The sequence below is a fragment of the Rhinatrema bivittatum genome, chromosome 4 (assembly GCF_901001135.1).
Source record: "Rhinatrema bivittatum chromosome 4, aRhiBiv1.1, whole genome shotgun sequence".
Classification (NCBI taxonomy): domain Eukaryota; kingdom Metazoa; phylum Chordata; class Amphibia; order Gymnophiona; family Rhinatrematidae; genus Rhinatrema; species Rhinatrema bivittatum.
In genome coordinates, this window is record NC_042618.1 from 121,159,846 (window position 1) to 121,176,521 (window position 16,676).

Sequence of the window (16,676 nt, forward strand, 5' to 3'; positions counted from 1 at the left end):
GCCTACTGCAGGAATCCTCAACAAAACACCAGATTCTGATGTAAGCTGGAGATGTTGAAGGCTTTCAAGCTTTTAACATGGTTGAGATTATGGCAGAGGAGTAGCCTCTACTACACAAGCATGCCCTCTCAAGGTCCAAGCCATAAGAAAGAAAGGAGCCAGGCTCTCAATTAGCACTGGCCCTTGCCGAAGGAGGTCCTGCTCTCTGGGAAAATGAAGGAATGCTCCAACCAACAACCTCACTAGATCTGTGTACCAAGGTCTTCTCGACCAATCTGAGGCTACTAGTATCATTGTGGACAGGTGGTCTACCAGAGGCCACGGTGGGAAACCATACAGTGGACTGATCTGTGAACATGGGCACAGAAGAGTATCTATGCTACTGGATCCCGGCTCTTCCCTGCAACTAAAGAATACATCTACCTTGGAATTTGAGCATATCATCAAGTCTGTATGTACCCCAAGGGCACCCAGCGATCCACTATTGACTGGAAGGCTTCTGCGCTCAGCTCCCACTCCCCTGGATCCAGCCTGTTCCTGCTGAGGAAGTCGGCCTGGAGATTGTGCTTCCCTACTATATGTACTGCTAAGAGTAGGAGTAAGTTGTCTTCCACCCATTCGCATAGCTGGGCTGCTTCCTGTACTAGAGCCCGGCTGTGGGTGCCCCCTTATTTGTTTACATATGTCACTGCTGTGGCGTCATCTGACAACACTCTAACTGATCTGTGGATTTCTTGCAGTATGGGATCCCCTTCCATCTGTTCCTCTCCCTGAAGTTGAGATCTTGAGAACAGACAATACATTGGTAATCAAGGACATTAAGTCCTCCTTACAGAAGAGCTGAACCTCAGTAGATTCTTTCTCCCCAGAGGAGCATGCCCCTTCCTCCAAGAGGACTGAGGGCTGATCTGAATCTAGATCTGACCCAGAGTCCTCCTGGAGTGCTGAGTGAGGGTGCAGGCTGAAGAGCCTGAATCTCTGACTGATGATTTGGCTCGCTACGGTAGGGAGGCCCTCTCTGCTGCTGATCCAGGTTGATCTGATGGGGGTGGGGGGTGGCAGGTTCTGAAGGGCCACAAACACCTGGTACATGCAGCACACAAATCATGGAGGGATTGCTCATACAGCTCCCCTTATAGGACACTGCTGTGTAGCTGGTGGGTCTTCCAGCCCCTGCTACTGTTCCTTTTTGCGCTTATTTGTGGAAGACTGAGGTGGAGGAGCCCCTGGGAACAGATTCTGGGGAACAAAAAACTTTTCTGGGTCTGATATTGTGCCCTCGCCAGAGCTTCCACCTGATCCTGACCCTGACCATCCTAGGTGGGAGAGTCTATCACCTACATCAGGGGCTGATCGACATCCCAAACCAGGCACAAGGTACCTGCCACTATTGGCACTTTTTGAGGGGGCTACAAGCTGCACACCTACGGCTTCTCATCATGGTCTTTAAACTTTTTCCTGTTCTCCGGAATAAAGAAAACATTTCTTATTATAGATAGCTAGATATAGCTATAGTTGGGTTTTGTTTTGTTTTTTTGTTGTTGTTTTACGAGAGAGATAGGAGGGGGAAGGTGAGAGTATGGTAGACTACCTCTTACTGCTGCCCTCTTCACTGTCTTTAGTAAATCAAAATCATTTTGTTTTCTTCCTTTCTTTTTTTGCAGCTGGAGTTTTACAGGATAACAGACCCCTGCCTAGGCCATGCGCTCCAGTTACTCCTGATGCCGCCAGCTCCCACAGCTGACTGCACTCCAAAAACTCCTGTCCCTGCCCCAGTAAACGTAGCCTTGCCATGGCTGCACAAATCTAGCTGCAGTACACAAGCACATGATTCCTACCTCCCGTAGGGCCAGAAGATACTCACTATTCTCCCGTGCCTCTGAGCTTCCAACAGGGTCGGCCCTGAGCATTTCCTGCCATCTTCCTTTTCACCCTTTTTTTGGGGAAAAGGGAAGCTTTAAGCACTGCCATGGACCCAGAGACACACCAGGAGGAGAAAGGCAGAGAAGGGTAGGCAGAAGGAAAAAAAGGGAGTGGGGAGAAGGTAAGAGCAGCTTTCAACCCCACTGCTCACCACAGGTTTCCAATCCTCTGGGACAGACAAGAGGGAACCCCCTAATTGGGTTCCCACAAGCCCCAAGGGTTCTACAGGGGAACCTTTAAGGACCATTAGCCCAGGAGCTTGCGTTTTCAACCAGGCTAAGGATGAACCAAGACACTGGGAGTCTGAAAGCTGTCCCTCACGCATCACAACTGCTGGAGACAAAGACTACTAGATTGGCTCAGGACCACACCTTCCTTACAAGACCAGAGTAAGGTCATAAAAAGGTGTGTTCTCTGTCTCTGTCACATGAGGAGGCAGGAAATCCCATACATAATGACAGGACTAGCAGGATAAGGAAATACAGAATAAAGGGACCATAAAAAATAAATAGAAACTGGAAAGTGAACTAGAAATCACACAAAGCCAGATGCTGTATACTGTGCAACACTACCATTCTTCAAAAAATAAACAATAAAATCATAATAGTAAAACTATACTAATACAAAGAATAAATATTTCAAAACATCTGATGAATAGAAAAGCCATTAATTAAAAGATGTTATAAATTTTCCAAACACCAATGAAACTAGATTAAAATGTACAAATCTCCTGCTCTCCATAACTGGGATCTTGATTTCCAGTCACCCTGAGATTGTCATGGATTGGGGAAGGATGCATGAAAACTTTATCCTCTCAAAAACACACACACAGTTATACATGCTCATTCTCACACACTTCCCTCCCTCATACACACACACAGGCTCAGAGAGTGAGTGAGTGAGTGTGTGTGTGAGCCTCTGTGTATGCATTTAAGAGCCTATATTTGATATATAGGCTCTCACACACACACACACACACACACACACGCTCTCACACGTTCATTCTCTCACATAAACAAGCTTCCTCTCCTTCAGGCACACTCACACAAAGGATCTCTCCCTCTCACACACACACTCGGGGCCTTTCACTCTCTTCAGGCTGTAGCAGGATGGGGCTCCGCCACAACCCCACCAGGCCACTCTTCGGACTATAGCACACACACACACACACACACACTCTCAGGGCCTCCCCGCCCCCTCTTTTCTGTGACCCCACCGGGCCTCTCCTCTGCCACCATGGGATGGATGATGTTGGTGGTGCCTAGGGTGTCCCTTAGCTCATAGCGTATTGTGCAACTGCCCAGTTCACCCTACCCAAAGACTGGCACTGCATATTCTCTGCAGCTTTTCACACATGTGGTGTGTTAACTGTCATGTTCTCATCACTAACTTCACTCCTGAGGCATTTTCAGTCATCTTCAAAACCTATTACCAAAAAGGATTTAGCATGTGGATGCTTATCATAAACAGTGTTTTCTGTAGATAGCAGGATGACTTAGCCATTACATGGGAGTGACATCATCCGATGGCACCAAATGGACTTGTCTTTCCAAGCTGTAGAGCTTTGAGCTCTACTGAGCATATGCAAGACTTCCTGCACAGCATTGCCTCCTCAGTCAATAACAGAGCTGAATTTAGCTGTGTAGTCAACTCTCCAGGGAAGTAGGCAGGTATCCATGGCTAATAAAAAGAATAAATATTTCAAAACATCTGATGACTAGAAAAGCCATTAATTAAAAGATGTTATAAATTTTCCAAACACCAATGAAATATTTCAAAGTAGAAACATCAAACAACACACAATAATAAAAACTAGATTAAAATGTACAAATCTGCTCTCCATTCATCCTGCTATCTACAGATAGCACCATTTACGGTAAGCAAACTTCCTTTTTCTGTCAATAAGCAGGATGAATTAGCCATTAAATGTGGGGAATCCCAAGCAGAGGGTTGCAATGGAGCAATAACTTAGTAAACACAGACTCCACCGAGGAGAATGGATTACAGTAAGAACAGACTTCACAAACTGCTTGTCCAAATCTACTATCAGTCTTTAAAATGTTATCAAGACAGTAATGGGATGTGAATGTGTGGACTGAAGACCACATCGCAGCTTTGCAGATATCTTTGATGGGTACTTCTTGGAAATCAGCAACAGAGGAAGCCATAGCTCATACCTGTTTAACCTTCTCAGAGTCTGTAAGCAGAACTCTTGCTAGATCATAGAAGTGATGGATACAATTGGCTATCCAATTGGATCAAATTTGTTTGACGACCACTATTCCAAAGTGGTTAGGATTGTATGAGGCAAAAAGCTGGCTAGTTTGACAATGAAAGGTCACCGTTGGTCATTAGACATGTGGACATTGTAGCTGGTGCTCCCAATCTATAGTAGGTAAAGAATGGATAGATCCAGTCACGCATTATAAAGTTTGGCGAAAGGGCAACACTAATTGTAATTCCAACAACGTAGTATACGTGATCATCTGCCCCTGCCCTAAACTCTATGTTGGCCGTACTACACGCCCAGTTCGGGTTCGATTAAGTGAGCACAAATCACGGTACACCACTGCCAAAATGATGGCCCCCCATGGTACAGCATTTAACATCCGGAGCCCATGATATATGGGATCTCAAGTGGACAGTACTCGAACAAGTGTCAATCTCCCCGCAGGGCGGCGACTTGAGTGCCCGGTTGAATTACCGGGAATTATTCTGGATTTATACTTTAAAGTCCTTTAGTCCCATGGGTATGAACGACGAATTAAACCTGTCCTCAATCATTTGACAATCAGGCTGTAAGATTGACATCTACCCTGGGTATCGGCATTTAGAAACCTATTAGTAGTTCTCGAGTCTTTTTCTTTTTTCAACAAGGTCTGTCTTCCAGATCGGACGGACTCATCATTTATTTTAGAAGGTCTCTATCAAGTCCGGAGCACGTACAAGTAGGCGGGGTGTCATAATCTCACAGGACCTATTTGCGAACATAGTGATTCCCTATGGGATGGAGTTAAACACATCTCTGATTGGTCTCCATCGGAGTATAAAGGATTGAATATAAAAGAGAATTTTTTGGACTTAGGTTCAGTCGACATCTGAACTAGGTAATGGCGAAGGTACTGCCAATTGACGTAGCAGAAACTTGAGGACTTCATGGGAGAACGAATCAATGAAGGAATGCTGTTAGAGACAGAGATATTGCTGCACACGTTTAAGGGAAGTAACTTTTATTCTTTATTATTAACAGCGGGTTAGACATCATCTGCCGGAACACCCCCTGAGGAAGGACGTGGATCGTCCGAAACATGTACATGTTGGGACTCTGACAGACTGTGAGGTGTGACATAGAAGTAATAAAGAGTAATTTCTATGTAAAAAGAGCGCCATTGCAACTACGCATATCACACCTAACAGTGCATAAATGGTGGTGTCGTGTCATTTGAAAAAACACCTAGGAGCATTACCATAAAACCTCCTCCGGATGTCATATAGATTTTTGAACATTGAAGAAATCTGTTAAAGTTTTTAATAGCACATATATTCAAAAAAAAGGTGGTGGTTGGTTGGTTCATGATTATGATATGCTTGAAAAAGGCAGGGTTGCCTACATGGTTATATGAAACCTTACCAACCCCTCATAAAAAAAATTTTTCAACACAAAAAAATCTTTTTCTTTAGCACCGGGAAAGGTGATTTCCATTTGGCGTGTAGGTTATAAATAAACAATAATACTTCAGAATTGATTTAGTATAAACCAGACGGTAAAATAGTGGAGAGAGCGCATAGAAATATATAGTTCCACATTGAGTGAACCGTGTGGTTCCCCCTTTTGATAACTGTTGATTGTATAACACTGTGTAAGTGGTGTGGATCGTTCTTGGTTTGTCACAGTAGTTTTGAGCCACAATATGGAATCGTGGAAACATATTTACAGCTTCACTGAAGCTCAAGTCTCTGATGTATTGAGAGAACAGTCTCTCCTGTCTGAAACAGGTATAGTCCAAAAAGAGTCTATCTGGGAAGATTATGTTCGTCTCAATAAAAAATCAATTAGGGCAGATTTGCATGGTGCAACACTTATTGAATATGTCAAACTCCAGATAATCCCTCGTGGATTGCAGGTATTACAGGATCCGATGCTGTTTAATGATGATCCTGAGTTCGTTAAAATATGGTATGTCATTCTAAACAAATGTTCTTTAGATTTAATGCTGCATATCATAAGAACAACAAAAACATGCATAAAAGAAATCACCGAACAGACTAGTATCATGCTGGATCAAATCAAACAGGATCCCACAATTACAGCATTGGATGATAAACTTAAGGACTTACAGAACGATTTAGATCAATTTTGTACATCTATTAAAAATGTTAAAATTTCTAAATTGAAAAGAGATCAAACTGACTATAAAATGGATAGGGTTTACAATTGGACGGGCAATAACACTCAGTCACGGAAAGTCAGATTTACATTCTCATCTGATGAACAATCTAGCGGCTCGGATGAGGGGGAAGAAACCACACACGCCAATGATTTTCAAAATCAATCACGTGGTAATGGTACACACACGTCCTCTCAGAAACGAGGCACCCGGTGGTCGCACCGTGGTAGAGGTAGAAAGTATGATCAGGGAGAAGATTACGAACCACGTCAGACTAGACAAAAGAAATGACACAGAAATTCGGTGGATGGCAATGAGGTGCCTAGTCCACAACAATCAGCTGTAGACAATCTTTCTTTGATTCCCCTTACCACTACACAAACTGAAGTCTTGAATCAGGGTTTATCTTTCGTACCCATTAATAGACATTCAGAATTTGATAGTAGGGTGTCTATTCAAAAATTCATACGCAAGTTAAACCTAAGATTATATTTTTCTGGTGAAAGTGGTATTAATATTGATCCGTCTATTGTTAAACCCCATTCAAATTGGCAACCCCCAGGATCAGTAGACCCACATGTACAAACTTTCCACAGTTTGGTTCTGCAAGAACTGTCCACATATGAAGCTACTTCCACTATACGACATTTCAATTTATCCCGGACACATCGTGACGCCCTTATAAATTTATCCAAGATGTCAACAGTGGTAATCAAACCAGCTGATAAAGGGGGTGCGGTAGTTGTTGTAGATAAGGAAACATATATCCATAAATGTACCATTCATTTAAAAGATTCACAGTATTATAAACAAATATCAATCGATCCTACGGGACTTATTTCAGAGAAAGTAGTGTCAGTTCTACAAAGTTCCACCGGTCTAACAACAAAAAAGAGAGGACTTTTTTAACGGTATTGCACCCTAGGAGAGCTGTAATATACTCGGTGCCTAAAATACATAAAGATCTTGTTAGCCCGCCAATCAGACCTATAGTATCCCAAAACGGATCAGTTTTAGAACCTGTAGCATCGTTTATAGGTAGGTTTTTGCAACCATATGTAGAACAAATCCGATCATATGTTAAGGATACTTCACATTTTTTGACTTTACTACAGTGTCTTTGGTCATTAATCAGGATAATTACATCATGGTTACTATGGATATCAACTCTTTGTACACAAACATTCCTCAACATAGAGCCTTGCAGACAGTGACATAAATTTTGACACAACGCACCGTTCCCCATAGAATTTCAAACGAGTTGCTTACTGAGCTCACAGAAATAATATTGTTTAATAATTATTTCTGGTTTGGCCAAGAATGTTTTCACCAAATTCATGGAATACCCATGGGGTCACCATTAGCACCTGCTACAGCAAATTTATATGTGGCAGATTTCGAGGAGAGTCATATAACACTTTCTGAATGGTGGGTAGACATCACCTGCTGGTTCAGATTTATAGATGACATTTTTTTCATTTGAATTGGTACTGATCAATGACTACAAATGTTTCTTACATGGATCAACACTGTGGATAGTAACCTACAGTTTACAGCTCAGTTTTCATCTAGCAGTATCACGTTTTTGGATGTACAGGTCTCAAGATCTGGAGATATTCTGAACACTACAGTATACTGTAAAGATACGGATAGAAACAATCTATTAAGGTTTTCGAATCACCATGCATATAATTTCAAAACGAGCTTACCAGTGAGCCAATTCTTCAGAATCAGACGTATATGTTCTACTGATGAGGAATATGAAGCACAAGCAGGCATTTTGAAGGAGAGATTTAGGGTAAGAGGATACCCCTTTAAAGCCATTCAGAAGGCTTACAAAAGAGCCAAGTTTAGTGACCGGCAACAACTACTGGCTTATAGACCAAAAAAGGAAACCAGCCATTTAGTCTGTGTTTTACAACAATCCACTGCCACGGGAGCAATTATAGCAGCCATTAAGAAACATTGGCATGTATTAGCATTACACAAAGAATTTGCAGAAATCCCCATGTTTGCCATCTCCAGGGGGAGAAACATTCGAGATATGCTAGTACATGCACAATTGACAAACGATGGCCCTAGAGAGGCCACAGTTGGTCATCAGACATGTGGACATTGCCTACTATAGATTGGGAACACCAGCTACAAAGGTTGGACAGATCCGGTCACCCATTATAAATTTTGGCAAAAGGGCAACACTAATTGTAATTCCAACAATGTAGTATACGTGATCACTGCCCCTGCCCTAAACTCTATGTCGGCCATACTACACCCCCAGTTCGAGTTCAATAATACTTCAGAATTGATTTAGTATAAACCGGATGGTAAAATAGTGGAGAGCGCGCATAGAAATATATAGTTCCACAGTGAGTGAATCGTGTGGTTCCCCCTTTTGATAACTGTAGTTTGACAATGAGGCATATTACAACTTTTGTAATATGCCAAGTCCCATTTGCAGTCCAGAGTATGGAGGGGTTTTACTCCCTCATGCACATAGGGCCTTGGGAAGAAGGTAGGTGGTACAATAGATTAATTCATATAGAAAACAGACTATTTTCGGTAGAATCTTTGGGTAGGTTTGAAGAACTACCCTGTTGTGATAGAACTGCAGATATGGAGGGTAGTGGGCGAGAGCCTGGAGTTTGCTAACTCTTCTCATCAAGGTGTCTGCAATGAGGAAAGCACTTTCCAAATCAAGAATTTAAAAGGAGTGGATTCCAATGGTTCTAAAGGAGGCTTCATCAATTGAGAAAGGACCACATTGAGATCCCACGGAACAGAAGACTTCTGTATCAGAAAATTGATATGCCAGAGACCTTTCATAAAATGAGACAAGCAGATTCATGGAAATTGGTTTACTGTCCAACAAGGTGTGGAATATCATGATGAGAATTAGATGCTTCAGCTCAGTCAAAAAATGATTGAGCAGGCTCATGAGGCAACTCCCGCACATACTCCGTAGAGCTAATAGCTCTACAGCTTGGAGAGAAGAGTGTGTTCAGTTCTGCCGGATGACATCAACCACATGTAATGGCTAATTCAGCCTGCTTATCGACAGAAAATCAGTAGCTCTGATCATCCCTTACAGATTATCTAGGACCCTGCTTTTGTCCTGGACAACAACCAGTTCAAGATAGGAGATACACCAATCTCCTGATTCAAGGTTATCTGAAAGTAGAGAACCAACCTGGAAGTAAACAACCTAAGTATCAGTCAATACTCTTGTGAAACCTGGCCCAGGGAACCATTTCTATGATCAAAACCAAAGCCCCAGGATCTTCAAACAGCACCTGGCAAATATGACTTACAGCATGAAAAAGTTCTATACTTCTAACATAATTAGGAAGATTATGTTTGCCAGTGTTTATTTAAAAATTTTTGTATTCCACAATGGCTACAAATAATGTTCAATGCGGATAACAATTTGTATTTGCCTAATTCAGTCCTAAATATAGAATCTTGTTCCTAAATGAGAAAGATTCTTCAACATATCCAGTGAACTCTTGCCTCAGATAGTAATCCAGCTGCATTTCTGTAATGAACGAGATTTCTTTACTATAGATTTCCTAATATTCCAGATATAACTAGCCCCTAATAAGGATGTTGTCTAAATACAGGAAGATAAGGAGGCTTAGTGAATACCTTGGGGTTCAGGAAAAGAGGAAGGTTAGCACCCTTTACTGGTAGTGATATTCACTTTTCAGTGCAAATCACAGATACTTTTTTGGCTGTTAGGCTTCCTACAGATTCAGGGAACACAGAAAATCCCCTGATTTCACAGTTTGAATCAGTGAATGAAGGGATTCCATCCTGAAATACTGGGTCTATATAGGCTTTTTCAGATTGTGCAAGTCCAGAATAGGCTTGAATCTGCTCATAATTCTTTATAACCATAGAAACAGAATATAACAAGCAGATAAGAAACATAAGGGCCTATCTGGTCTGCCCAGTTTCTTTTGCAGTGCCATAGACCATAGTTTATCTCTAGTTTCCCTTCACTTCTTTGCAATTTAGCATCATCTGTGTTTATACCATGCCTTCTTGAATTCTATATTGTCTTTGCCTTCATTACCTCCCCTGACTAAAGAGAGGACATAATATATTCTAGAAAATCTTTCTGCTGGAGGCATGGGTGCAAGTGCGTTCATTCTCAGCAACTGGTCTAGACTAGAGAGTGTTCCATGACACTGGGGTTTTGGTTACTTACTTTGGAAGTCTTGAACTAATGAAGAATCTCTCTGAAAGACTGAAAAAAGTTTAGACAGTCCCACTGAATGATGTCCAATATCCACACATCAGACATCTTTTCCCAGACTGGGAAGAAGCCTTGTAGCCTTCCCTCTACCTACTAGAGTGGTACGTTCTGAAAGTCCCTTCTGACCCCCTTTGCATCAGGAAGGATCTGGAATAACTAGACAGAGATCCTCTGGGACAAAGAAAGTAATATCTGCTCCTATACCCTCTGATGTTGACCAAAAGGGAGACTGCTTGGGTCTGGCTCTATACTATAGCAGGAGAGCTTTCATCCCTTCAATCACATCTTTAGCTAGCTATTTTCAGTGCGATCTATACAGACCAGAATCCCCAAAAATTATCCCAAGCAAGTGGTTCTTAGAGTATACAATCACATACCAATTTGTTAGCCACAACTGCCTCCTAGCCACTACTTCCTACTGTCATCCAATTTAAACTGCAGCAGGGAGCAAGAGATGTTTTTCAGCAACTCTGCTACAAATTATTTTCTATGAAATAGAAGACATGATGTTTAGAAATTACATGCAAACTGACAGAATTTATAGTACTAGAAAATAAATCCTGCTGCTAATAATTACAGTGTTAGCTAATGGAATCCTGAACATTCCATCCATAGGCAGAATACAAAATTCTTGTACATTCATTGGTCTGAGATGATTCTTCAATCTCATATTTCCAAGGAAAGACTCCGCTATTTAAAAAAAAAAAAAAAAAAAAAAAAGGTGCTAACATGTTAAAACTCACTGATAATTATAGTAATTGCATTGAATTTTTTCAATGTTTTAATCACATTTGGATGTAGTCAGCTCTAACATATAACAGAGCTTTTCATCCCAGCTTATGGAGTCACATATCTGAAATCCTCCTGTTTCAGCTTAAAGAAAAAGGGAGAATTTTAAATCCAACTATGTGTAGATACTGTGCAAATTTCATTTCTCACCCTCCAGAATTTCTTCATAAAGTGCATGTACTCCTTCAGGCACAATGACAGCTAATGCGGTCCCACAGAGCAGCCCGGCACCTAGAACTGTCACCAGCTTTAACCTTTCCTACAAATGAACAAAAACAAACCATTCTTTGGTTAATGTTTTATGACGTGAAAGGCAATCTACATTTGTCATCTGTGATAATTCAAGAGGACCACACAATTCATTGCAGACTGTTAGAATATTTTTGGAAATGCATGTATACATTGATGCTATAAACAAAGTACATTAAAGGGCCAATGCAATACCATTGCTAGCCGCTGCGCACGGCCTAATACGCGATTGGACATGTGCTTTGGACACGCACCCATAACCCCAATCGAATACGGGGATTAGCACATCCACTTGGGAAAATGGACGATCGTAGATTGAGCGTCCGTTTTCCCAACCGGCTTGACAGCCCGATTGGCAGCCACCTCTCCTGGGTGCCCAATTGCGAGAAGGCGCTAGGGACGCACATTTGTCCTTAGCGCTTCCATTTTATCATGACCACTCATTTTAATATTGGATTGTGAGCCCAGGAGAGGTGCTGGGCATGCGTTAGGAAAATGAGCGCTCAACACTGAGAGCCTATTTTCTGTGCACATTTATTGCATCGGCCCCTAAGAGAGGTAACAGAATTCACCCTTCCTAATCAAAAATTTCATCCCTCTCCACTCTGAAGAATACAGACTGAAGTTGGAGACAAAGGTTCCAGTCATTATCCTACTATGGCATAGAACTGGTGTGGAATCAAAATTATCGCTGGACACTCTAGTCAGATTTCATTCTGCATAACAGTTTTAAAGAGGTTTATTCAACCTCCAAAACATCATGGAATCTAAGTTTAGATTAGAGGGGTTGGTAGTTGGGAGAGACCAGTGAAGTAAGTAGAAACTAGATGTTTAAAGATACAGAACTGAAGATGTAGATATGTGGCAACCTTCACAAATCACATTTGCAAGCTCATTAAATGTGCGCAGCCTCAGCTGCTTTGCTAGCAGGATGTCACTGGAAAGAAGCTTAAAGTCATCTGTGGAAGAACCAAGCTGCATTATCAAGCCACATTGATTACTTAAAAAAAACAATATTATAAAGATGATGGAAAGGTTCCCCTACAACGAAAGGCTAAAGCAGTTAGAGCTGTTCAGCCTGGAGTACAGACAGCTGAGGAGCGATATGATATAGGTCTATAAAATTATGAATGGTGTAGAAAGGGAAAATGTAAATTGGTTGTTTACTCTTTCAAAAAAAGACAAAGACTTGGGGGACATTCCATGAAGTTGGTAAGTAGCACATTTAAAACAAATCAGAGAAAATATTTTTACACTCAATGCACAATTAAGCTCTGGAATTCATTGCCAGAGGATGCAGTAAATGCAGTTAGTGTAGCTGGGTTTAAAAAAGGTTTGGAAAAGTTCTTAGCCAAGTAGACTTGGGGCAAGTCACTATTTATCCCTGGGTCTTACCGAGATGGGTTTTACTTACTATTTGGGATCCTGGGTCGGCCACTGTTGGAAACAGGTTATGGGATTGAGGGACTCTCACTCTGACCCAGTATGGCAATTCTTAAGTTCTTAATCATAAAAGTCAGAGAACTAGTGAGTGAGGCTTTGCCCAAAACCCTATCTTAGAGACTGATTTACTGAGAAATTACTATTTACCTGATAATTTCCTTTTCTTTAGGACAGTCAGATGAATCCAGAACAAGTGGGTTATGCACCTCTACCAGCAGATGGAGACGGAGCAAACTGTTGTCACAGTACATATATCCCTGCAGTGACATTAGCCTGCCAGTATTTTCTTCAAAAGCAAACTGTGGACAGATTAGCAAAAAACCTTTATTAAAAACACTTAATCATGTCAATACTCAGCCAACAGGAAGCACTGAGCTCAAACAGGAAACATATTAACACTAGTCTAAGGACTGGACTAATACTTACCAGTAATCCCTTTAACACAAAGTCACACAAGAAGACCATAGTACAATTATTCAGCAACTAAGGGAGGGAAATTGGATTCATCTGACTGTCCTAAAGAAAAGGAAATTATCAGGTAAATAGTAATTTCTCATTTCTTAGTGACCAGTCAGATTAATTCAGAACAAGCAGGATGTACTCAAGCTACTCTGGAATAGGGCGGGAGGCTGCCCACTGTCCTGTCAAAACCACTCGTGCAAAGGCTGTATCCTCCTGGGTCTCCACATCCAGACGATAAAGCCTGGAAAAGGTATGTAAAGAGGACCATGTTGCAGCTCAGCAATTGTCAATGGGAGACAACAACGTAGCTTCTGCCCATGACACTGCCTGAGCCCTAGTAGAATAAGCCCTGACTAGCTAATGGCTTACCAGCATCCATGTATGCAGCCGTGACCACCTCCTTAATCCAGCAAGCTATTGAAGTCCACGAGGCTGGCTCTCCCTATCTAGCATTGCCGTGAATGACAAACAGGCAATCCGACTTACGCAAGGGCTCAGTAACCTCTAGATACCTAACAATATGTCTCTTGCCAGGTTCTTATGGCCTGGATTGGCCACTGTTGGAAACAGGATGCTGGGCTTGATGGACCCTTGGTCTGACTCAGTATGGCATGATCTTATGTTCTTAAGTTCTTCTTATGACATCCAAGGGTCGCAACAGATGATACTCCTCTACATCTCTTTCTCTGACCAGAGATGGCATGAAGAAACAGCATGCAGCTATACCGCCCCGGCATCACCTGGAAAAATGGCTCCCAGCAAGACAAGGCTTGCAGTTTGGAAACCCTATGCACAGAACAAATTGCCACAAGGAAAACCATTTTCAAGGGCAGCAACCGCAAGGACAGAGTACATAGCGGTCTAAACGTAGGGCCTGCCAAAAACTCCAAAACCAAATTAAGACTCCATAAGGGCGCCGGAAACCGTAAAGGAGGACAAAGATGTTTCACTCCTTTCAGAAAACGGATCACATCAGGATGAGCCGACGAGGATCCACCCTTTACCTGAACCCTGAAACAGGCTAGAGTTGCTACTTGTACCTTTACAGGATTAAGAGCCAAGCCTTTAGTTAACCCATCCTGCAAAAATTCCAAAATGAATGGGATCTTGGCCGAATGAGTACCACCTCTATCCTCACACCAGGCCTCAAACACGCACCAAACTAGCACATAGGCCAAGGAAGTGGAGAACTTTCTAGCCACCAAGTATTCACTTTTCAGCAATCGAGCCCTCTCAAGGGTCATATTTTTCCTAGTTCACCATGTTATCTGTTATATGTAAGGGCACTGCCCAAAAGTTTTTTGTTCACTGTGAACCGATGCGATGTGCGAACGGATATCGGTATAAAAGAGATGTTAAATAAATAAATAATAAATAAATACTATAAGATAAAACCAAGTAGGATCTTCAAGAAGGACAGGACCTTGACTAAGCAGGTTCCTGTGCCGGAAGTCAGCATGGCTTTACCCAGGGCAAGTCTTGCCTCACAAATCTGCTTCACTTTTTTGAAGGAGTTAATAAACATGTGGATAAAGGTGAACCAGTAGATATAGTATACTTGGATTTTCAGAAGGCGTTTGACAAAGTTCCTCATGAGAGGCTTCTAGGAAAAGTAAAAAGTCATGGGATAGGTGGCGATGTCCTTTCGTGGATTGCAAACTGGCTAAAAGACAGGAAACAGAGAGTAGGATTGAATGGGCAATTTTCTCAGTGGAAGGGAGTGGACAGTGGAGTGCCTCAGGGATCTGTATTGGGACCCTTACTGTTCAATATATTTATAAATGATCTGTAAAGAAATACGACGAGTGAGATAATCAAATTTGCAGATGACACAAAATTGTTCAGAGTAGTTAAATCACAAGCAGATTGTGATAAATTGCAGGAAGACCTTGTGACACTGGAAAATTGGGCATCCAAATGGCAGATGAAATTTAATGTGGATAAGTGCAAGGTGATGCATATAGGGAAAAATAACCCATGCTATAATTACACAATGTTGGGTTCCATATTAGGTGCTACAACCCAAGAAAGAGATCTAGGTGTCATAGTGGATAACACATTGAAATAGTCGGTGCAGTGTGCTGCGGCAGTCAAAAAAGCAAACAGAATGTTGGGAATTATTAGAAAAGGAATGATGAATAAAACGGAAAATGTCATAATGCCTCTGTATCGCTCCATGGTGAGACTGCACCTTGAATACTGTGTACAATTCTGGTCGCCGCATCTCAAAAAAGATATAATTGCGATGGAGAAGGTACAGAGAAGGGCTACCAAAATGATAAGGGGAATGGAACAACTCCCCTATGAGGAAAGACTAAAGAGGTTAGGACTTTTCAGCTTGGAGAAGAGACGACTGAGGGGGGATATGATAGAGGTGTTTAAAATCATGAGAGGTCTAGAACGGGTAGATGTGAATCGGTTATTTACTCTTTCGGATAGTAGAAAGACTAGGGGGCACTCCATGAAGTTAGCATGGGGCACATTTAAAACTAATCGGAGAAAGTTCTTTTTTACTCAACGCACAATTAAACTCTGGAATTTGTTGCCAGAGAATGTGGTTCGTGCAGTTAGTATAGCTGTGTTTAAAAAAGGATTGGATAAGTTCTTGGAGGAGAAGTCCATTACCTGCTATTAAGTTCACTTAGAGAATAGCCACTGCCATTAGCAATGGTTACATGGAATAGACTTAGTTTTTGGGTACTTGCCAGGTTCTTATGGCCTGGATTGGCCACTGTTGGAAACAGGATGCTGGGCTTGATGGACCCTTGGTCTGACCCAGTATGGCATTTTCTTATGTTCTTATGTTCTTAAGTTGAAGGGGAGAGTACCCCAGGAGCCACCACAAATCCGCATACCACGGCCTCCTGGGCTAATCTGGAGCAACCAAGAACACCATCCCCTCTGTGGCGCTCGATCCTTCAGCTCAATCTGCCCAACATGGGCCATGGAGGAAAGGCAAACAGGAACTTATCTTCCAGCCACTCCTAAACTAGGGCATCAATCCCCAATGACTTCAGCTCTCTCCTGTGAGAAGTTGCCAGGAGGTCTAGAAATCGGGGACCCCCAGTGATCCAGAATCAGTTGAAAACGCCTTGTCTGACAAGGCCTATTCTCCTAGGTCTAGACTCCCCTGCTGAGATAGCAGGAAAAGACAATGTAAGAGCAGA

General features: G+C 42.0%; 1 protein-coding gene across 1 annotated transcript in view; it reads right to left on the reverse strand.

The window, feature by feature from the left end:
• Positions 1-16,676, reverse strand: part of SLC39A9 (solute carrier family 39 member 9) — a 117,074-nt gene that overhangs the window by 69,310 nt on the left and 31,088 nt on the right. The window contains exon 2 of the mRNA XM_029598798.1: positions 11,506-11,614. Within this exon, the coding sequence (XP_029454658.1) occupies positions 11,506-11,614 (109 nt within the window). The remainder of the gene's footprint in view (positions 1-11,505; positions 11,615-16,676) is intronic.